This window comes from Hemiscyllium ocellatum, chromosome 17 (assembly GCF_020745735.1).
Source record: "Hemiscyllium ocellatum isolate sHemOce1 chromosome 17, sHemOce1.pat.X.cur, whole genome shotgun sequence".
Taxonomy (NCBI): Eukaryota; Metazoa; Chordata; class Chondrichthyes; order Orectolobiformes; family Hemiscylliidae; genus Hemiscyllium; species Hemiscyllium ocellatum.
Window position 1 is genome coordinate 4,620,877 of NC_083417.1, and position 24,873 is coordinate 4,645,749.

The window sequence follows — 24,873 nt, forward strand, 5'->3', positions numbered from 1 at the left end:
AGCGATTTTCAAAGTTATTGCATGCAATTAATTGAAACACCAAAGGGGGAAGGGAGAACTAAGTTAAAAACTCCTAAAAAGGGAAATCAGGACAATCCTTTGAATGCAAAGAGTTAATAGGGCCATCAATAATGTAGAAGCAAAAAGTATCAATGGCTTCAGAAAGCAACTAGATATTTTTCTGGAGAATGAAGAAGACCATGAAAATTATACTGTGCTATAATATGGTATGAAGATTTAAATGTTCACAACAGTTCCCTTCGCAATTAACTGAAGAGTTAACCCACATAAGTAAGCAAGTAAATTAGCAGTTAGAGCTTGGTGCAATCTGAGTCAGTCAGAAACTATTTCAAAATAACTGAGAGGAACCCAATCAATAACACTCCATGTTATTTTTATGGAGCTGATTTTCTCCTTTCATCTTTGCCAGAAAACACTGAAAGATACAGGGATATGGTTCCACAGACAAAAATCTTCCTTTAGTATTTAGTTTTTTCATACTTAGTTTTGGAGTTAGTTGTGTACATAAGTGTAAAAACTGGCAGATTGTCATAAAAGCATTGTATCCTTCACACAATGTGCAGCTATCCATACAATGGAAACTTTCCAACACAAGGACACCAAAGGCTATCATTTGTAGTCTTGACTGGGACCTCAGTTAACTTCTCGTCTTACTAAAAGTCAGACTGGCAACAGTGGCTCAGTATCACATAGGCTGGTGATTACCAAAGAGTTGTGTGTAAAACTTTGATTGTTTTTTAAGAAGCTACCTATTTAAAATAATCAATGATATAGAATGAAGCAATAGGTTTCTGAAGTTTTAATTTCACTCGGCTTATGTATAAAAACATTGGAAATGGGAACAGGAATAGGCCATACATCTCCATGAGCTAGATCCACCATTTATGGCTGCTTTTAACCTCAATTTGTCCTTTTCTATATCTCTTGATTCTCTTAGTATCCAGAGATCTGTAGATCTTAATCTCAGATGTATTCAGTGACTGAGTATCCACAGCCCTCTTTGGTGTAGAATTCCTAAGCTTCACAACTCTGTGAGTGGAGGCATTGCTCCTCAACTTGTTCTAAATGATGTCTGCTGATCTTGAATCAATAATTGTGAATATATAATTGTGTTTAATTGTGCACGTGGTTGACATTAATTGGGGAATCACTTGTGCTCCTGTAAATAGAACAGACTCAAACTAATGTTTGAGTCAGTAGGTACAGGTTTGTTATGTGTATCCCTGTAAATACTGTAAAAGATAAAAAGTATGTAAAGATTGGCTCCAGTTCTAACCTACTCCACCTAGCTCTCTGGCTTAGAGCAGTTGTGACCCCTAATATTAGATTCTCAGCCAAGATTCTCAGCTTCTCAGTATCTACTATGTTAACTTCACATATGCATAGAACAGTTCACACGCTCTGAAGTCACAGCTTATACTTGAAACAAAAACAGAAAGTAGTGAACACAACTAACATGTCAAGTGGCAAACATGGAAAGAAAAAAGTTTTTCATATTTCAAGTATGAACCCTTTGCAAATTTAATTATTAGGGAATAAAATGTTTGATTTTACATCTATGGTCAACTTTATGATTGGCCTTATATAACTTGACATCTAATCATTAGGCTTGGGTAAGTGATGAATAATACAGTGAATAATACAGTCCTTGCCACCTATTTCACAGAATTAAAACAGCAAAGAAGGAAGCCATGCAGCCCATCACGTCTGTGCTATACAGGAATGATTCACATAGAGCCACTGTCCACCATTTCCCTGTGGCCCTGTGTATTTTTCCTTTTCAGATAATCATCCAATTTTTGCAATGCTACAACTGAATTTGCCCCCATTGCACTCTCAGACAGTGCATTCAAAAGTATTTTTGGAAAAATACAGGATGATAGCTTTTCTACTGCATCCATCTATTCATAAAGCAGCATTCCATGTTAACTCACAAATCATGAGATCTGTCAGTTATAGTTTGTATATTAATCCAGTGGGGAGATGGAACAAATGTGTGATTGGCACGGTGTCCCCAAAAGAGGGAGCTCCCATCAACTGTATGTTTCTAATTATTCTTTTTTCTTGACAGCATCAGAGAAGTGCTTTAATATCAGAGTATTTGCCTGATTGGAGAAAGTGAGGTCTGCAGATGCTGGAGATCAGAGCTGAAAATGTGTTGCTGGAAAAGCGCAGCAGGTCAGGCGTATCCAAGGAACAGGAAATTCGACGTTTCGGGCATAAGCCCTTCATCAGGAAACTCCTGATGAAGGGCTTATGCCCGAAACGTCAAATTTCCTGTTCCTTGGATGCTGCCTGACCTGCTGCGCTTTTCCAGCAACACATTTTTAGTATTTGCCTGATTGGAACATAGAATATAGTACAGCACTGTACAGGCCCTTCAACCCACAATGTGGTGCCAGACATTTAACTTAATCTAAGATTAATCCAACCTACACCCCTCAATTTATTGTCGTCCATGTACTTGTCCAGCAGTCGCTTAAATGTCCCTATTGTCTCTGACTCTACTTCCACCCCTGGCTGTGCATTCCAAGCACCCAGCACTCTCTGCGTAAAGACATCTGACATCTCCCCTATACCTTCCTCCAATCACCTTAAAAATTATGATGCTTCATGACAGCTATTTCTGCCCTGGAGACAAGTCTCTGCCTATCCACTCTATCTATGCCTCTCATTATCTTATCCACCTCTATCAAGTCACCTCTCTTGCTTCTTCTCTCCAGTGTGAAAAGCCCTAGCTCACTCAACCTCTCTTCATAGGACAAGCCCTCCAATCCAGGCAGTGTCCTAGTAAATATCCTCTGCACCCTCTCTAAAGCATCTACATCCTTCCTATAATGAGACAACCAGAATTGATCACAATATTCTAAGTGTGGTCTAACCAGGGTTTGATAGAGCTGCAGCAAAACCGTGCGGGGGTTAAACTCAATCCCCCTGTAAATGAAAGCCAAAACACCATACGCCTTCTTAACAATCCTATCAACTCAGGTAGCAATTTTGAGGGATCTATGTACATGGACCCCAAGATCCCACTGTTCCTCCACACTGCCAAGAATCCAGTATTCTGCATTCAAATTCAACCTTCCAAACTGAATCACTTTGTATTTATCCAGGTTGAACTCCATCTGCCATTTCTCAGCTCAGCTCTGCATCCTGTCAATGTCTTGTTGGAGCCTGCAACAGCCCTCGACACTACAGCACTACCGACTTTCATGTCATCGGCAAGCTTACCAACCGCCCCTTCCATTTCTTCATCCAAATCATTTATAAAATTACAAAGAGCAGAGGCCCAAGAACAGATCCGTGTGGGACACCACTGGTCACTGACCTCCAGGTGGAATACTTTCCATCCACTACCACTCATTGTCTTCTTACGGCTAGCCAATTCTGTATCCAGACAGCCAAATTTCCCTGAATCCCATGTCTCCTATCTTTCTGAATAAGCCTGCATAGGGAACCTTATCAAATGCCTTACTGAAATCCAGATACACCACATCCATTGCTTGATCTTTGTCAACTGATCTCGTAACATCCTGAAAGAACTCAATAAGGCTTGTGAGGCATGACCTGCTGACTATCTTTAATCAAACTATTTTTTGTCTAAATATCATAAATCCTATCTCTCTGAATCCTTTCCAGTACTTTGCTTACCACAGACGTAAGACTGACTAATCTATAATTCCCAAAGATTTCCCAATTCCCTTTCTTGAATAGAGGAACAATATTCGCCTCCCTCCAATTATCTGGTACTACTCCTGTGTAGAGTGAGGATGCAAAGGTCATCGCCAGAGGTGCAGCAATCTCATTCCTTGCTTGCTGTAGTAACCTTAGATTTTCCTGGTCTGGCTCTGGGACTTATTTATCTTTACGCTGCCCAGAATTTCCAGCACATCCACTTTCTTAATATCAATCTGTTCAAGCCTATTAATCTGGTCCACGGTGTTCTCGCTGTCAACAAGGTCCCTCTCTCTAGTGAATACCAAAGCAATAAAACTCATTTAGGGCCTCCCCTAACTCTTCAGACTCCAGGCACAAGTTCCCCCCACCATCCCTAATCAGCCCTACCCTCTTTCTGATCATTCTCTTACTCCTCACGTAAGTGTATAATGCCTTTGGGTTTTTCCTAATCCTTCCCGCCAAGGCTTTTTTGTATCCCCTCCTCGCTCTCCTCAGTCCATTTTTGAGCTCCTTCCTAGCTACTCTGTAATCCACTAAAGCTGTGCGAGATCCTTGCTTCCTCAACCTTAAGTAAGTTTCCTTCTTCCTCTAGATGAGAAGCTCCTCTTCTCTTGTCATCCAAGGCTCCTTCACCTTACCATTCCTTGCCTGTCTCAGTGGGACAAAGTTATTCAACATTTGCAACAAGTGCTCCTTAAACAGCCTTCACATTTCTGTTGTGCATTTCCCATAGAACAGTTGTTCCCAATTTATACCCTCAGCTCCTGTCTAACAACAGTATAATATCCTCTCCCTCAATGAAATACCTTTTCATACTGTCTGTTCCTATACCTCGCCATGGCCATGGTAAAGGTGAGGCAGTTGTGGTCACTGTCACCCAAATGCTCTTCCACCAAGAAATCTGACACAACACCTGGCTCATTGCATAACACCAAATCCAATATGGCCTCCCCCAGTCGGCCTATCTACATGTTGAGTCAGGAATCCTTCCTGTCTTCACAGTCTTCACAGTGGAAGACATGAGTAATATCCCAACAATTAAAGGGAGTCAGGGGGCTGAGTTGAGTATGGTTGCCATTACAAAAGAGAAAGTGCTAGAAAAGCTAAAAGGTCTTAAAATTGATAAATCTCCTGGCCCCGATGGGATACATCCTAGAGTTCTAAGGGAGGTGGCTGAGGAAATAGCAGAGGCATTGGTTGAGATCTTTCAAAAGTCACTGGAGTCAGGGAAAGTCCCGGATGATTGGAAGATCGCTGTTGTAACCCCCTTGTTCAAGGAAGGATCTAGACAAAAGATGGAAAATTATAGGCCAATTAGCCTAACCTCGGTTGTTGGTAAAATTCTAGAATCCATCATTAAGGATGAGGTTTCTAAATTCTTGGAAGAGCAGAGTCGGATTAGAACAAGTCAACATGGATTTAGTAAGGAGAGGTCGTGCCTGACAAACCTGTTGGAATTCTTTGAAGAGGTGACAAGTAGGTTAGACCGGGGAAACCCAGTGAATGTGGTCTATCTAGACTTCCAAAAGGCCTTTGGTAAGGTGCCACACGGGAGGCTGCTGAGCAAGGTGAGTGCCCATGGTGTTCGAGGTGAGCTACTGGTATGGATTGGCTGTCTGACAGAAGGCAGAGAGTTGGGATAAAGTTTCTTTTTTGGAATGGCAGCTGGTGACAAGAGGTGTCCCGCAGGGTTCAGTGTTGGGACCGCAGCTGTTCACATTATATATTAATGATCTGGATGAAGGGACTGGGGGCGAAGTTTGCAGATGATACGAAGTTAGGTGGACAGGCAGGTAGTACTGAGAAGTGGGGAGGCTGCAGAAGGATCTAGACAGTTTGGGAGAGTGGTCCAGGAAATGGCTGATGGAATTCAGTGTGAGCAAATGCGAGGTCTTGCACTTTGGAAAAAAGAATACAATCATGGACTGCTTTCTAAGCGGTGAGAAAATTCGTAAAGCCAAAGTACAAAGGAATCTGGGAGTGCTAGTTGAGGATTCTCTAAAGGTAAACATGCAGGTTGAGTCCGTGATTAAGAAAGCGAATGCAATGTTGTCATTTATCTCAAGAGGGTTAGAATATAAAAGCACCGTTGTGCTACTGAGACTTTATAAAGCTCTGGTTAGGCCCCATTTGGAGTACTGTGTTCAGTTTTGGTCCCCACACCTCAGGAAGGACATACTGGCACTGGAGCGTGTCCAGCAGAGATTCACACGGATGATCCCTGGAATGGTAGGTCTAACGAACGAGGAATGGCTGAGGAATGTGGGATTGTATTCATTGGAGTTTAGAAGATTAAGGGGAGATCTAATAGAAACTTATAAGACAATACATGGCTTGGAAAGGGTAGACACTAGGAAATTGTTTCCATTAGGCGAGGAGACTAGGATCCATGGACACAGCCTTAGAATTAGAGGGGGGCAATTCAGAACAGAAATGCGGAGACATTTCTTCAGCCGGAGAGTGGTGGGCCTGTGGAATTCATTGCTGCAGAGTGCAGTGGAGGTCGGGACGCTAAATGTCTTCAAGGCAGAGATTGATAAATTCTTGATGTCACAAGGAATTAAGGGCTACGAGGAGAATGTGGGTAAGTGGAGTTGAAATGCCCATCAGCCATGATTGAATGGCGGAGTGGACTCGATGGGTCGAATGGCCTTACTTCCATTCCTATGTCTTATGGTCTTATGGACACACCTGACAAAAACTGCTCCATCCAGATCACCTGCAGTCAGGAGGTTCCAATCAATATTGGGGAAGTTGAAGTCACCCATAACAACAACTCTGTTACATCTGCACCTTTCCAAGATCTGCTGTCCAATCTGTTCTTCTATTTTACTCTGCTACTGAGGGCTCTACAGAAAAATGAAGTGACTGCTCCATTCCTGTTACTGACTTCCACCCATACTGACTCAGTAGACAAACCCTCCTCAATAACCTTCTTTTCTGTAGCTGTGATGCAGTCTCTACTTAACAATGCTAGCCCCGTACTCTTTTACTCCCCCCCCCCACCTTGTTCTTTTTAAAAGATCCAAACCCTGGAACATCCAGCAACCATTCCTGCCCCTGGGAAATCCATGTCTCCATTATGGCCACAACATCGTAGTTCCAACTACTGATCCATGCTCTAAATTCATCACTTATTCAATAGACAATAGATGCAGGAGTAGGCCATTCTGCCCTTCAAGCCAGCACCACCGTTCATTATGATCATGGCTGATCATCCTCAATCAGTATCAAGTTCCAGCCTTTATCCCCATAACCCTTGATTCCACTATCCTTAAGAGCTCTATCCAACTCTTTCTTGAAAGTATCTAGAGACTTGGCCTCCACAGCCGTCTGGGGCAGACATTCCATACACCCACCACTCTCTGGATGAAGAAGTTTCTCTTCAACTCTGTTCTAAGTGGCCTACCCCTTATTTTTAAATTGTGTCCTCTGGTTCGGGACTCACCCATCAGCGAAAACATGCTTCCTGCCTCCAGAGTGTCCAATCCTTTAATAATCGTATATGTCTCAATCAGATCCCCTCTCAGCCTTCTAAACTCAAGTGTATTCAAGCCCAATTGCTCCAATCTTTCAGCGTAAGATAGTCCCGCCATTCTGGGAATTGACCTAGTGAACCTACGCTGCACTCCCTCAATAGCCAGAATGTCTTTCCTCAAATTTGGAGACCAAAACTGCACACAATACTCCATGTGCAGTCTCACCAGGGCCCTGTACAGCTGCAGCAGGACCTCTTTGCTTCTATACTCAATTCCTCTTGTTATGAAGGCCAGCATGCTATTAGCTTTCTTCACTGCCTGCTGTACCTGCATGCTTGCTTTCATTGACTGATGTACAAGAACACTTGTTGTACTGCCCCTTTACCTAATTTGACTCCATTTAGGTAGTAATCTACCTTCCTGTTCTTGCCACCAAAGTGGATAACCACACATTTATCCACATTAAACTTCATCTGCCATGCATCTGTCCACTCACCTAGCCTGTCCAGGTCACCCTGTATTCTCCTAACATCCTCCTCACATTTCACGCTGCCACCCAGCTTTGTGTCATCAGCAAATATGCTAATATTATTTTTAATACCTTCATCTATATCATTAATGTACATTGTAAAAAGCTGCGGTCCCAGCACTGATTTCTGTGGCATATCACTGGTCACCACCTGCCATTCCGAAAGAGAGCCTTTTATCACTACTCTTTGTTTCCTGTCAGCCAACCAATTTTCAATCCAAGTCAGTATTTTGCCCCTAATACCATGTGCCCTAATTTTGGTCACTAACCTCCTATGTGGGACTTTATCAAAGGCTTTCTGAAAGTCCAGGTATACTACATCCACTGGATCTCCCTTGTCCATCTTCAGACTTACATCCTCAAAAAATTCCAGAAGATTAGACAAGCATGATTTCCCCTTCATAGATCCATGCTGACTCTGACCTATCCTGTTACTGCTATCCAGATGTGTCATAATTTCATCCTTTATAATTGACTCCAGCATTTTTCCCATCACTGAGGTCAGACTAACTGGTCTATAATTTTCTCTGTTTTCTCTCTCCCTCCTTTCTTAAAAAGTGGCACAACATTAGCCACCCTCCAATCCTGAATCTATAGAAGATTGGAAAATGATCAGCAATGTGTCCACGATTTCTAGAGCCACCTCCATCAGTACCCTTGGATGCAGACCATCAGGTCCCGGGGACTTATCAGCCTTCAGACCTAACAGTCTCTCCAACACCAATTCCTGGCAAATATAAATTCCTTTCAGTTCAGGTCCATCAGCCACTGTTACATCTAGGAGATTGCTGGTGTCTTCCCCAGTGGAGACAGATTAAGTACCAATTCAACTCTTCTGCCAATTCTTTATTCCCTGTAATAAATTCACCTGTTTCTGTCTTCAAGGACCCTATTTTAGTCTTAACCATTTTTTTTTCTTTTCACATACCTAAAAAAGCCTTTAATATCCTCCTTTATATTTTTGGCCAGTTTACCTTCATACCTTATTTTTTCTTTGCGTATTTCTTTTTTAGTTATCCTCTGTTGTTCTTTAAAGCTTCCCAGTCCTCTAATTTCCCACACATCTTTGCTATGTTATACTTTTTCCCTTTTGTCTTCATATGGTCCTTAACTTCCCTCATCAGCCACGGCCACCCCTGCCTCTCCTTAGGATCTTTCTTCCTTTTTGGAATGAACTGATCCTGCATCTTCTGCATTATACCCAGAGATACCTGCCATTGTTGTTCCACTGCCATCCGTGTTAGGGTATTGCACCAATGAACTTTGGCCAGCTCCTCCCTCATAGCTCCATAGTTCCCCTTATTCAACTGAAATATTGTCACGTCCGATTCTACCCTCTCCCTTTCAAACTGCAGATTAAAGTTTATTGTATTATGGTCAGTACCTCCTAATGGTTTATTTACTTCGAGGTCCCTGATCAAATCCGGTTCGTTGCACAACACCAGATCCAGAATTGCTTTCTCCCTGGTAGGCTCCAGCACAAGCTGTTCTAAAAATCCATCTCGGAGGCACTCCACAAACTCCATTTCTTGGGGTCCAGTACCATCCTGATTCTCCCAGTCTACCTGCATGTTGAAATCCCCCATAACAACTGTAGTAATATCTTTGCGACAGGCCAATTTCAGCTCCTTATTCAACTTACACACTACATCCAGGCTACTGTTTGGGGGCCTGTAGATAACTCCCATTTATCTTTCTACCCTTAAAATTTCTCAACTCTATCCATACTGACTCTACATCCCCTGATTCTAGGTCCTTCTGTGCAAGGGACTGTATATTTTCCTTACCAACATGACCACCCCACCCCCTCTGCCAGTCAGTCTGTCCTTACGATAGCACGTATAGCCTTGAATATTCATTTCTCACGCCCTATCCACTTGAAGCCACGTCTCAGTTTTACCCACAGCATCATAACTGCCAACTTCCAAATGAGCCTGAAGCTCATCCACCTTATTTCTAATGCTTCGTGCATTCATATATAATATTTTTAATTTGTTACTCCCCTCACTCTTCCTATCAATCCCTATTTCACTTGATCTTACGGCACGATCCTTTTTTGAGTTTTCTGCTCCACTGATTCCGTTGTCTTTCTTGACTTCCCTTGTTCTAGCTTTCCCTTTAACTTCCTTCTTAAACTTCCAGTTTGTCCCCTCCCCCTGCTATTTAGTTTAAACACAGCTGTGTTGCAGTGGCAAACCTACCTACCTGCCAGAATGCTGGTCCCCCACCTATTAAGGTGCAACCCGTCCCTCTTGTATAATCTATCCTTATCACTAAACATAACCCAGTGATCCAAGAATTTAAATCCTTGCTTCCTGCACCAGTTCCCCAGCCACACATTCAGGTCCATTATCTCCCTGTGAGAGGAGGAGTTGAAATGTTCGCCCACGGGGCGGTGGGCTTGATTGGTGTGAGTATCCCAGAGATGTTCCTGTACCTGAGGTGAGACTACCTCCCTGTAGCTCCTCTCAATACCCCCTCCGACTCCCAAATTCATCCAGCTCCAGTTCCTTAATGTGATTTCTGAGGAACTGGATGCACTTCCCACAGATGAAGTCAGTGGGGTCACTAGTGGTGACCTTTGTCTCCCATATCCTACAGGAGGAGCATGCAACATCCTAACATTCTTTCCCACTGTTTTGAATTCCCAAAGAGACTATTGAAGAAAGTAATAACCTTACTGAATCGGCGCACAGAACCATTTTTTTGGTTAGAGGAGGAGGATGGGTGGGAGACATTACCTAAGTAGTGTTTCGGGTAAAGCAACTGCCCAAATATATTACCTCGCTTACTCAGCAGTCCCATGTTGCTGCTGCTCAGTGTGTGCTCCGCCTATTCATGAGATCAGTTTGTAAAGGATTAATTTACCTTCCCGGCAGCCCCCTGGTCCTTGCTATCACCACTCCCTCTGCTGCTGCAAAATGGAGGCTGCTAACCCCACAATGATTGTACAATATGTTTATGATATCAATAAATGCCAGCTATTAGACAGTCATTGGTAGAAGTAAGTTATGTAGCATGGTTACTCTAAGTAAAGTCTGAATTATTATTTCTGCTTTTGGAATATTTAGATACTCAAAAATAGGCTAACCCAAAATTTGTTGGGATGTATGTCCCCTTTGCTTAGTACTTTTAAAGCATGACCAATCTAAAACATCCTCATCTTGAGTCCCTGGCCTGTGCGGTTACCCTGTTTCAGCCAAGTGTCAGTTGAATTATTGTCTTCGGCATTCAAGCTTACATGGGGGGAAATCAACCTGAGAACAGGTAAATATCACTACTCAGCAACATCTTAATCATAGATTTTTATCTGTTGACGCTGGATGAGGACCTGGTGTTCCTCACAGTCAAATATTGCAACAATGCTCTGAAATAGCTTTTCCAAATCACATGGGAATCAAAACATTATGTATTTACAGCCTGCAATTTTATACTTATTGAGAAACAAAACAGTAAAATATATCAGGCACCAGTTATAGAATACATCTGATTCTCATTCCCATGACAGTGAAAGCCAGAAGCTTTATATAATCAGTGGCTTGTCCACTCCCTCTGGCTACTGCTCAATTGGCAAAAGTGAAAATTACACACATTGGTACTTTAACAGTTTCTTCAATATAGGTTTACATTCTTGATGTTCTTTTCACTTTTCACCAGGACAAGTTTTCCAATGTCAGACAAGCAGTCCATAGATGAAAATATTGGTCGGTCCTTCGAGCTGTGGTCATCTATTAGTAGCACACTCTGTGCTTGTGTCAACAATCCACAAAATGGTATTTCATTTTTCTCTTACATCTGCTTGAAACTTCCAAGATTTTTCTTTAGGATTTTTTGTATAGTGATTAGCAGAGGAGCCATGCAATGCTATATTTTAAGTGTTGCAATGCTATATTTTCATAAGGATTGTTGTGCCATTCTTAATTCCTCACATGTTTCTGGTTCTAAATTCACCAACCTGACTCTAAAGCACATTGTTTCAGCATGATTTGTATGTGTAACCACTGATTATCAGCTAGTTATTTAACTGATCAAAATTGACCAAATCTGAGCTAATGAGATGTAGATTTCCACTTGACAGTTACAGGTAATGTTCAAAAACAACAACCCTGGTATAATGTTTCCTTTCTGTAGCTCAGAGGTGCCAAAAACAAAAGCAGTGACAATAGTGATCTGTGAAACCAATACAGAGCAGGTTACAAGCTTCTGCACAGTATCACCCTGGCTCATTGAGTAATGGCAACGTGATTTGAATTTATTGAAAAGGTCAAATGATTTTGCTCTTTACATAGTAGATGTATGCTGCAGTTAACTAGTTCGGAAAGATTTTCTTGACCAGGTCTTTGACAAAACTGTGATAATTGTGCTTACAGATAAATGAGCAAAATTATCGTCTGCTGCTTGATTGAGGAATTGCAGGAATGATTAAAAATAAAAAAAACTGTTTGACTTACTAGTTCTTCTGAGGGTAACAGTAAAGCTCTAAACAGTCCTCAGCTTGTTAGAGGGAATAAACATCAGTTGGAATTCCCAATACCAACTGTTATCCAGCAAATCCTCTGAGAAGTCATGTGTATATCTATGAATTGGTTCGGGACAGAATAGGCTCAGCTAAGAGTGAAATAGCTTGAATAGCCTGCCATTGCCCAATGTCGAGGCTGACAAAAGAATAGCTGCACAGAATAAGCAGCAGAGGGCTCTCAATGCTGCTAAAACTGTACCATTGCATGAGTCATGATCTTCGGGTGAGGGGGAAGGGAGAAATCGGGCTTATCAAAAGAAATTTGAATAATATTGTATTGACTCGTGTTTTAATGGTGTCATCTAAACTGATTTGGGTGTAATCATTGCAGAAGAGAACCAGAGACTGTGTGCAGCAGCTTTTCCATTTGCAAAAGATTGTCTGCAGAAATGCATCAGGCAAGAAGTAATCCGGCCCATTTGTGCATTTATTGGACTCGCCGTTGCTAACAACTGTAAGTATCTGACTAGATGAGATGGTTGTCATATTATATATAATGTGATACCGTATGTAATTGGACAGGCCAGTTTTCCTCTGCACCACCTCCCCTCCCCCACTCAGTTAAAATGTGAGTTCATAAATTTTGAAGTTCACCTCATTCATGTAGCCAGGTTTGCAATCGGAAATACTCAGTGAATGGCTGGATGGCCCATCAAGAAGAATGGAATCTGAAAGACCTGCCACAATTCACATTCTCAACAGGCACTAAGCCTCCTGGCTGCTGTAAAAATCCTGGTTACAGGTCTGAAGTGGTTGCTGGGCATCTCTTTTCAAATCCTCTAATTTGAAAGCTGGCCACACATTTTAAGATCAGATTTCTGCCCTTTTTTTTAGATATATAAGTGTTGCAGAAACTCAGAATGATAACATGGGATGTGTTTTGATAACACTCTTGTCTGGTGAACACCTTAGAAAATGCATTCTAAATGAAAAAGACGTGAGACACTGCTGTGAGTCTCCCCTCCATTTTGCTTTGTTCAGTGTACCAGAACCAGAACTAAACAAAGGAAATTTCTGAGATGCTACTTGAATGCTCATCTGCTAGTAACCCTGATCAGGAGTATCTTAACTGTACTAAATTACCAGATGCGTATCAGACATATTAATTATATTTCACCCTATTTTCCCCCTTGCATTACACTAATATGAACTAATATGCCTGTGAAAGTGGCAGAATCTAGCTTATTCCTTCCCAAGCTATTTTCCAATGCCACCACATTTTTAAACTGAAAATTCATGGGTGACCCTAGATATCAACAAAACAAACAGTAATAAAATAACATGGTGACATTCAACACGTAATGATTAAAGTACTATAATTATAATATGTCAATATGTAACAATACATCATATGAATATGAAAATCTGTTTTAAAGTGCTTTGTAAAAATATTATTATTTTCATGTCAGTTTCAGTCAAGCTTTCCCACTATCTGTCTTTGTAACAAAAGGCTCAGTGAAGCTTCTGCTTCCCCTTCACCTCAATACATATTATAATTGTTTCTCCAACTCTCACCATCACCACCACCACCATGCATATTCACACAAGCAAACAAAGTAATCAGCCCCCGTTCCATTTAGAGTCAAAAAGTGTGGTGCTGGGAAAGCACAGCCGGTTAGGCAGCATCCAAAGAGCACGAGGGTTGATGTTTCAAGCATAAACTCTTCGGATGCTGCCTGATGGGCTGTGTTTTTTCAGTGCCACACTTGTGACTCTAATCTCCGGCATCTGCATTCCTCACGTTATCCCTGTTCCATTTAGGTCTAGTTGAAGCAAGTCCTGTTAAACAGATTCACTAGCCCATAGTAATGAATTGGTATAGCAGGCAGACAAAAATGCAGTAAAGTTTGAAACCGCCATTCTCTTTCCTGGCTTGGCCCTTGGTTTTCTGCACTCTCTGGACACAGTCAGTATGTGCTGGCCTCTGCCACAAACATCCTTGGTTCATTTGGTATTTGCTACTTGAAGTGTGTACTGTAGTCAAAAAGTACTTTGAGATCTTTGTTCATCTATGTTGTTTGGTGGAATTAAATTATCGTTATTTGTTTATGGGTTGTGGGTCTTAGTGGCTAAGACAGTATTTATTGCCCATTCCTAATTGCCCTTGAGAAAATACTGGTGATCCGTGTTCTTAACCACTGCAGTGCATAATGGTTCCAGTGCCTAGATCAATGCAAAGTATTCCAATTACTTTCATTCAGTGTTTGATTCAACAGAGTACCATGTTAGACCACTTTAGATTGCAGTTAGGAGGCTGTGGATCTGGAGTCATATGTAGGCCAAACTGGATATAGATAGCAAATGTCCCTTTCAAAAGGACATGAGTAATCAAGATGGATTTTTACAACAATTGATATTGATTTCTTGGGCTGCTAATACTGAGATTAAAATTTTAAATTAAGTTTTAAATTCCACTATCTGCTGCATTAGGATTCAGTTGATCCAGAGCTATACCAGTGCTTCTGGCCGAAGTCATTTCCACTCCAGAGTTGTCAATGATGCTCAGATGGAGGTGGATGTGAATGTGATTAGATTACTTACAGTGTGGAAACAGGCCCTTCAGCCCAACAAGTCCACACCGACCCGCCGAAGCGCACCTAACACTACAAGCAATTTAGCATGGCCAATTCACCTGACCTGCACATCTTTGGACTGTGGGAGGAAACTGGAGCACCCGGAGGAAACCCACGCAGACACGGGGAGAATGTGCAAACTCCACACAGTCAGTCGCCTGAGGCAGGAATTGAACCCGGGTCTCTGACATTGTGAGGCAGCAGTGCTAACCATTGTGCCAATGTGCCACCCAAACCCCATCCCCGTTAGAAGTCATAACCAACAGTTTGTGAATTGCTGATAGAGTGGATCCATTACCTGCTCATGCACAGACAGTGCTAATGTTTGATTGCAGAGCCTGGCCTCCTTTGGCCTTTGGACCTTTCAGCCATTGATACAATGCCCCATTCTGCCAATTGCCTTTGGTAGCTTGCAACAACCATCCCATTCAAAAAATAAAATCACTTCCAGGCACCTTCCAGTTATAAAAATGAAATTTGAAACCTGGTATGTCAAGATCCTCAAGGCAAAGCCTGTAGATTGTGCATTAGACCTACAAGCCATCTCATCAAACCAGCATATAACCAAATCATCCTTGATGCTAAGGGACTGCCCAAGAAGAAGTATTACAATTCCAGAATCTGACAGGCAAGGTGGCTGGTGGGTTTGAACCATCTTGAAACAACAGTATAAAACTTGTCACTACTGCTTGTCAGCTTTGCTCCAATACTTTATAAAGGTAACTAGAAATTGAATGTTATGCTGTGTCTGAAGGCTGCATTTTTACAGATATAGATGTAGGTTTGATTGCTGAGCTGGAAGGTTCATTTTCAGATGTTTCGTCACCATGGTAGGTAACATCTTCAGTGAGCCTCCGGACGAAGCATTACTGATGATTACTGCTTTCTATATATATACATGTTTGGGTTTCTTTGGGTTGGTGATGTCATTTCCTATGGCGATGTCATTTCCTATTCTTTTCCTCAGGGGGTGTTAAATTGGGTCCAAGTCAATGTGTTTGCTGATAGAGTTCCAGTTGGAATGCCATGGTTATAGGAATTCTCATGCATGTCTCTGTTTGGCTTGTCCTCGGATGGATTCCTAGAAGCATGGCATTCCAACCAGAACTCTATCAACAAACACATTGACTTGGACCCGCTTTACCACTCCCTGAGAAAAAGAATCGGAAATGACATCACCACAAGAAATGATGTCACCACAGGAAATGACATCACCAATCCAACGAAACCCAAACATATAAATAGAAAACAGGGATCATCAGCAATGCTTTGTCCAGAAGCTCACTGAAGATGTTACCTAGTATGGTGACGAAACATCTGAAAATAAATCCTTCAGCTCAGCGAGCAAACCCCTACATCCACAATCTCAACCTGAGCTACAAATCTTCTCAAAACTCACTTTTCAGTTTTGTTTAAAGGAGGGCCTGAACAGGCATTGTGTATAAAATCAAAGGTTGCATAACATCATTAGTTCCAATCTGTATACTTCAATGCATTATGAATAGAACGTCAAAAATAAAACTTACTGAGCAAGATTTTGTCATGTCTCAAGACATGCTACCTCACTGTCCCTAATCAAAAAAGGATGGTTATGGTTGTTGGCTGATCATCTCATCCCAGGACATTGCAAGAAGTGTAGAAGTACTGAGGGTACAAGGGTAGGTCAGAGACTGGAAATTTGCAGTGAGTAACTCACCTGCTCTTTACTTCCCAAAGCCTGTTTGCCATCTAAAAATCAGAATTCAGGAATATTATGGAATGCTGTGCATTCCCCTGGAAACCGCAATTCCAACAGCACTCAAAAAGCTCAACACTATCCAGGATAAAGAAGCTCACTTAAGGCTGTACAAAATAGGAACAGGGTAGATTGTCTGGACCCTTGACACTACTCTGCTATTCAGTAGGATCACGGCTGCACTGACATTTCTGATACCCGCTTTCCTGCAGTTTCCCCATTACCCATGATTCCTCTATTGTCCTTTCGAATAACCCTTGATTCCCCTAATGATCAAGAAGCTATTTATCTCAGCCTTAAGAATACTACAAGATTCAGCATCCACAGCTTTCTGTGGCAAGGAGATCCAAAGACTCATAACCTTCTGAGAGAAGAAATTGTTCCTCATCTCAGCCTTAAATTGACACTCCTTTATTCTGAGACCATGTCCTCTGGCCCAAACTCTCCCATGAAGGGAAATATTCTCTCAGTGTTTACCCTGTCAAGCCCCTTAAGAATCATGTATGATTCATTGAGATTATCTCTCATTCTTCTAAACTCCAGTGAATAGAGTCCCAACCTGTTTAACCTTTGTTCAGAAGATAATCCCTCCATACTAGGGATTATCCTAGCAAACCTCCTCTGATCTGCTTCCAATTTTTTTTAGGTTAGATTCCCTACAGTTTGGAAACAGGCCATTTGGCCCAATAAACCCACACTGACCCTTCGGAGAGTAACCCACCCAGGTCCATTTCCCTACCCTATATTTACCTCTGACTAATGCATCTAACATTATAGACAATTTAGCCTGACCAATTCACTTGATCTGCACATCTTTGGATTGTGGGAGGAAACCCACACAGACATAGGGAGAATATGCAAACACCAAACAGACAGTCACCCGAGGTGGGAATCAAACCCGGGTCCCTGGCACTGTGAGGCAGCAGTGCTAACCACTGAGCCACCATGCAGCTCAAATAATATCTCCTTAAATAAAGGGACCAAAACTGTTCATGGTACTCCAGATGTGGTCACACCAGCAGTTGCAGTTACAGTAAGACCTCCCTACACTTATACTGCAACCCCATTGGAATAAATGCTCACATTCCATTAGGGCTAGGGCTCCCTCGAACTCAGCACCGCCTTCCTAACCTGCAATCTTCTTCCTGACCTCTCCGTCCCCACCCCACTCCGGCCTATCACCCTCACCTTGACCTCCTTCCACCTATCACATCTCCATCGCCCCTCCCCTAAGTCCCTCCTCCCTACCTTTTATCTTAGCCTGCTGGACACACTTTCCTCATTCCTGATGAAGCCTTATGCCCGAAACGTCGAATTTCCTGTTCCTTGGATGCTGCCTGACCTGCTGCGCTTTTCCAGCAACACATTTTCAGCTCACATTCCATTAGCTTCCTGATTACCTGCTACACCTGTGTGCTAGCTTTCTGTGTTTCATGCACAAGTGCTTCCAAATCCCTCATAGCTTTCTGCTGTTTTTGTTTCCATTTAAATTATATTCTGTTCTTTTGTTCTCCCTTCCAAAATAAGCAACTTTGCATTTTCCCACATTATATTCCATTTGCCAACTTCTTGCCCACTTACTAAATGTATCAAACATGTCTGTAAATTGTCTTTATCCCTCTCACAGCCTGTCTTTCCATCTATTTTTAATGTTGTCTGCAAATTTGGCTTCAGTACATCCACTTTGTTTCTTCAAGTCATTAACATACATTGTAAATAGTTACAGTTCCAGCACTGATCTCTATGGAACCCCACTGGTCATGGGTTGACAACCTGGAAAAGAATCAGTTTTCCCCACTTGCTGTTTCCTGCCCATGAGCCAATGCTCTGTCCGCATCAATATATTACTTCCAATATAGTGGCCACTTAGGACAATCCTTCGTGAGGTTCCTTGTTGAATGCCTTTTTGAAGTAAAAATACAACACATCTCCTGGTACCCCTCAATCCACTCAAGTTGAGACTTTCTGAAAAGTAATAAATTAGTCAGACTTAATTTCCCTTTCATGCAGCCACATTGACTTGATTGGTACTATGTTAAGTATTCAATCATTCCATCACTAACTTACAGTGGCACCATAGAGAACAATCTACAATGTGCACTGCAGCAACTCGCCCACACTCTTTTAACTTCATCTTCCAAGCCCATGACCTCTACCATCTAGAAGGACAAGGTCAAGGGTACACAGAGAAAGACACGTCATCATGTCTTGGAAATGGAGCACCATTTCCTCATTGCTGCTGTGTCAAAATTCTGGAACTTCCCAGCTGTCAGTGTACCTACATTGTGTTTTACTGCAACGGTTCAAGACGTTGTCCATCACCTTCTCTAGGATATTTTAGGGTGGCAGTAACTGCTGGCCCTGCCAGCAATGCTCACATCCCATAAAAGAAAGTAGCTATAAAGTGTCAAACAGCATGGCATGACTGAGATGCTGATAAGAAAGATATGCTAAGTTCATTATATTAAGGTCTTGATGCAATCCCATGGATTCCTCTAAAAGAATGTAACTAATACTGATACTTATTTGCAAAAGCTTGATGGGATGGTGTCTTGGAGCTTTACATTGATTCTAAATGGTACATACCTGACGTGTGAAAGCTCTCTTGAGTGAAATAAATAGTGTTGAATACACATCAGGCATTTTCATTAGTTGAGTTGAGGTTTGTTCTGAAAAGTAGAATTTATTTTCTCCCAAACGCTAATCGCCTGATCTTAATGAGTCTAAATTCCCCTCCAGTCGCAAAATCCCTAATCTGTAACTGTGCTTATTGTTTCTCTCATTTTTCCTTAGCATACGTACAGGACTACTTTTGCAGAGTTGGTGGCCTGGATGCTGTTGCTCAGATTCTTGTGAGGTTGGTGGATGAATCCATAAGACATCATTCTAGCAGAGAGCTGGCAATATCTGTGGTTAAAACACTAAATTCCTGCATTTCAGAAAATCGTAAGTACATCAGTAGTTTGAACTTCTAAAGTCGAGAGAGGCCGTGGTTGGATGATTGGTAGGGATGGGATGGTTGTAAAGCACAAAGAACAGTACAGCATGGTAACAAGCCCTTCAGCCAAGCTGTGCCAACACATGATGCTTTTAGACACATAGAAACATAGGAAAATACAGCGCAGTACAGGCCCTTTGGCCCTCGATGTTGCGCTGACCCAAGCCCACCTAACCTACACTAGCCCACTATCCTCCATATGCCTATCCAATGCCCGTATAGAAACATAGAAAAATACAGCGCAGTACAGGTCCTTTGGCCCTCGATGTTTTCTAAACTAAAAGCCTTTTATCTCTACTGTATCCCGCTATTCCCTGCTTTTTCATGTATCTGTCAAGATGCTTCTTAAACATTGCTATTATATCTGCTTCTGCCACCACTCTGGCAGTGCATTCACCTTCTTGTTTCCCTCCTTTATCTTAAACCTATGTCCTCTATTAATTGACTCCAACAATGCATGCTGTCCATGCCTCTCATTATTTTGTCGACCTCTGGCCTGTATTTATTAGCCATTCCTAGTTTCTCTTGATGGTAGTGAGCTGCCTCCTTGAGCCACTGCAGTCCATCTGCTCTGAGTTGACCCACAATGCTACGAGGGAGAGAATTCCAGAACTTTGGCCCCAGAACAGCGAAGGAATGACAATATATTTCCAAGTTATGGTGGTGGGTGACTTGGAGGGGAAATGAAGGTGGTGGTGTTTGATCTCATGTACCTGCTGCTCTTGTCCTTCTAGAAATCATGTGATTGTGAGTTTTTCAGTTATTAAGAGCCTAAAGTTTCCTGAGGTACCAGATACTACAACCTTCTCAGAGATGACGGATTTAGTTAAGGAATATTACAACCTCAAGCCTCCTGTAATTCTGAGACTGTGTATGCCAATGGAAGTGGGCACCTTTGCCAGGCTAACTGAGCTTGGGGGCTACCGCTTGAGTGAAGGCAACTGCATAGCCTCACTCCTGAACAGAGATACTCTAGGTCAGCCCACAGCAAAACCCCAAAACAAAGCCAAGCCTTGACTAAACAATTAACATTTTCTTCATGATCCAGGCTGGCAATTCATTGTTGTCGTAGCGTCTGCTCGGTCTCGCCAATGTACCATGCCTCAGGGCAACCTTGCCTGCAGCGTTTGAGTTAGACAATGTTGGCTGAATCACATGTGTACTTGCCATGTACTTTGTTGGAGGTGTCCTCACATGTAGTGATTGTATCAGTGTTGACACTCTGACATGTCTTGCAGCGGCTGTCGTGGCAGGGCTGTATGGTGTTGTGGTCAATGTTGTCATAAAGTCATAGAGATGTACAGCATGGAAACAGACCCTTCAGTCCACCCGTTCATGCTGACCAGATATCTAGTCCCACCTGCCAGCACCCGGCCCATATCCCTCCAAACCCTTCCTATTCATATACCCATCCAAATGCCTCTTAAATGTTGCAATTATACCAGCCTCCACCACTTCCTCTGACAGTTTGCTGTGAACAATGGTCTGTTTGAGGTTTGCTAATTGTTTAAAGACAAGAAGTAGAGATGCTGGGAAGGTCTTAGCAAAGCGCTCATCCTCATCAATAATATGTTGCAGGCTGCGAAGAACATGGCATAGCTTTTCGGCTCCCAGGAAGTACTGGACAATGAACAGTACCCTATCGGTTGCAGCCCATGTCTGTCTCCTGAGGAGGTCATTCTGGTTTCTCACTGTGGCAGGTTGGAACTGGAGGTCGATGAGTTGAGCATCGTAGTCTGTTCTTATGAGGGCATCCTTGAGTACTTTCAGGTGTCCAACATGTTCCTTCTCATCTGAACAGATTCTATGTATCCGTAGGGGATGGCTATTTTAATATGTTTCGGATGGAAGCTAGAGAAGTGTAGCATCGTGAGGTTATCCGCGAATTTGCGGTAGAGTGAGGTGGTAGGGTGTCCATCCTTGATGGAGATGCATGTGTCCAAGAATGAGATAGATAGTAGAGAGTAGTCCATGGTGAGTTTGATGGTGGGATGAAACTCATTGGTATCACTGTGTAGTTGTTTCAGTGACTCCTCGCTGTGGGTCCAAAGGAAGAAAATGTCATTAATATATCTGGTGCATAGTGCTGATTAGAGGACTAGAGGATTTCCTGAAGAAGGGCTTATGCCCGAAACATCGAATCTCCTGTTCCTTGGATGCTGCCTGACCTGCTGCGCTTTTCCAGCAATACATTTTCAGCATATAAGAATAGCTCCATACCATCCATCATCTAATGATCTGGTGGAAAGAACAGTCTAAATTTTGAACACAGGCTTAAAGACCAGCCTACTGCTTCACCAATTCCGAACTATCCCCATTCCTGTTTGATGAGAGGACCACCCCTCACACAACTATAGGGACCGCTGCAATAGAGTTGCTCATGGGGAGAAGACTCTGCACCAGGTTAAACCTGATCTCCCTGGACACTGAGAGGAGAGTGAAAAGGCATCAGGAATGTTAGTGCTGGACACAAGACCACTCTAAGCGAGAGAGGACGTAAGGTGCGAAGTTTGGTGCCAAAATCACAGAAATTGTCCTACATATGTGAGAGGCATGATCAACACAAGGTCAGGTACAATGACGTACAAAGTGCAGGTAGGTGAGGTGACCCTGGACAAGCATGTGGACCTCATGAAATCTGCAAATTTACAAACGGGAGAGGAGAAAAGCATAACCAGCCTCTCACAACAGTCTACTATCAGAACCTGTGGGTTTTTTGATTTGATTTACAGTTGTCATATGTATTGTGCAGTGAAAAGTTTTGTTTTGCTTGCAATACAGACAGATCACAGCAAACAAGAACATACAGATCTTCGGGTGTTTGGAAGAGCGAGACATACAAGGTTATGACTGCACAGGAGGTGCACAAAAGCAAGGTCAACATTAGATTTGAAATTAGAGAGGTCTGTTCAACAGTCTGATAACATTAGGGAAGAAGCTATTCTTGAACCTGCTGGTGTATATGTTCAAGCTTCAGTATCTTCTGCCCAATGAAAGAGATTGGAAGACCATATAATCGGGTCAGAGGGATTTATGATGATGTTGGCAGCCTTTCGCAGATATAAGACATGAAAAATGGAGTGCATGGATGGGAGTTTGGTTTTTGTGATGGTCTGGACTGTGCATACAACTTTCTGTAGTTTCTTACAATCTTGGGCAGAGCGGTTGCCGTACCAAGCTGTTACGCACCCAGATAGAATGCTTTCTTTGATGCATTGTGAAAGTTGGTCAGGGTCCTTATGGACATGCCGAGTTTCCTAAGCCTCCTAGGAAGAAGAGATATTGTTGTACCTTCTTGATTGTCACACCTATGCGGGAGGTCCAGCACACATTGTTGATTATCGTCATTCCTGGGAACTTGCCGCTCTCGACCGTCTCCACCTCAGCTTCGTTGATGTAGATGGGGACTGAAGTCAATGATCAGTTCTTTTGTTTTGCTGACATTGGGAGAGAGATTGTTATCATTACACCACGAAACCAAGCACTGAATTTCCTTCCTGTATTCTGACTCAGCATTGTTTGATACCTGGCCTATGATGGTCGTGTTATCAGCAAACTTGTCTTGACATTTGTATGAAATTTGTATGAAATTTGGCTCCACAATCATCGGTTTACAGGGAGTGTAGTAGGAAGCTGACTACACATTCTTGCCGAGCGCCCAGTGTTGAGGATCATCATGGAGGATAAGCTGTTGTCTATCTTCAGTGATTGCAGTTTGTGGGTCAGGAAGCTGAAGATCCAGTTGCAGAGGGCGGAGCTGAGACCTAGGTCTTAGAGTTTTGAGATTAGTCTGGTAGGGATTGTGGTATTGAAGGCAGAACTGTAGTCGATGAGTAGGAGCCTGCCATAGGTATCCTTGTTATTCAGATGTTCCAGGAATGATTACAGGACTTGGGATGTGGATTCTGCTGAGGATCTGTTTCATGGGTAGGCAAATTGCAGGGGATCGAGGCAGGTTGTGAGGCTAGAGTTGATGTAGGCCATGGCTAACTTGTCAAAACATTTCAAGATTATGGAGGTCAGAGCCATTGGGCGGTAGTCGGTGAGGCATGTTGTTTGTGTTTTCTTTGATGCTGGAATGATGGTGGTCTTCTTGAAGCAGGTATGAACTTCACATTGTAGCAAGGAGCAGTTGAAGATGTGTGAATACTTCCACCAGCAAGTCTGCACAGAATCTGAGTGCACGGCCAGAATGTCTGCAGCGGTGACAGAGGGAACGGTAGTCTGGGTCTGTCGGGGCAGGTGATCCCACACCCCTGGCATTCTGTTTGAACCAAGCATAGAAAATATGGAGTCTATCAGGGAGGGATGTGTTTTTGTCCACTATTTTATTCTGCTTCATTTTGTATCCCGTTATGTTGTGTATGTCTTGCCACAGGCAGCAGTTGTCGATGTGTTTAGTTTGGGCTTCTAACTTGGTCCAGTACTGCTTCTTGGCATCTCTAATGGCTTTGCGGAGGTCATATCTGGATATCCAGTGAAGGTTTGGGTCATCCGACCTGAATGTCATATGCCTGATCCTCAGTAGGGAGTGGATTTTGTACTTCATCCAAGGTTTCCAGTTCGGGAACACACGGATTCCCTTCTTTGGCATACAGTCCTGTATGAACTTGCAAATGAAGTCTGCAACGACGGTGGCGTACTCATCTAGGTTCTCCCCCTCCATCTAGTGTTGAAGAAACCTTGGAGTCTGAGTTAGCCATTGCAGATGTCGCATCCACAATGCCTTGACTGCCTGAAGAAGAATCTGTTGATTGGACAGGGCATAGCCAGCGATGATGACAATGAGTCTCTAGGACACGGTCTGCATAATATGATTCTATGAGTATGACTCTGCCAAGCTGTTTTCTGACTAGTCTGTAGGACACAGTTGGATGGGTTTTTGCACGGTAGGGGAATTAAGGGCTATGTGTTGCTGGAAAAGCACAGCAGGTCAGGCAGCAGCCAAGGAACAGGAAATTCGACGTTTCGGGCATAAGCCCTTCTTCAGGAAGGCTTATGCCCGAAACGTCGAATTTCCTGTTCTTTGGATGTTGCCTGACCTGCTGCGCTTTTCCAGCAATACATTTTCAGCTCTGATCTCCAGCATCTGCTGACCTCACTTTCTCCTCGAATTAAGGGTTATGGGGATAATGCAGGTAGGAGGAGCTGAGACAATGGGTAGATCAAGCATGATCTTGATGAATGGCAGAGAAGACTGGATGGGCCAAATGGCGGACTCCTGCTTCTATTACTATGAAATTATGACACCTATCCTAATTTTGGCTCAATTACCCCAGTAAGGAGGACTTTGCAGATTTGATAGATCTGTGTGAAAGATTGTCACTGTTGATGAGTTGGT

The 24,873-nt window shown here is 42.7% G+C and overlaps 1 protein-coding gene across 1 annotated transcript in view; it reads left to right on the top strand.

The window, feature by feature from the left end:
* terb1 (telomere repeat binding bouquet formation protein 1) overlaps positions 1–24,873 on the top strand; it is a 164,806-nt gene that overhangs the window by 24,537 nt on the left and 115,396 nt on the right. Inside the window, exons 6-8 of the mRNA XM_060838318.1 lie at positions 11,365–11,480; positions 12,558–12,680; positions 19,328–19,480. Of these exons, the coding sequence (XP_060694301.1) occupies positions 11,365–11,480; positions 12,558–12,680; positions 19,328–19,480 (392 nt within the window). The remainder of the gene's footprint in view (positions 1–11,364; positions 11,481–12,557; positions 12,681–19,327; positions 19,481–24,873) is intronic.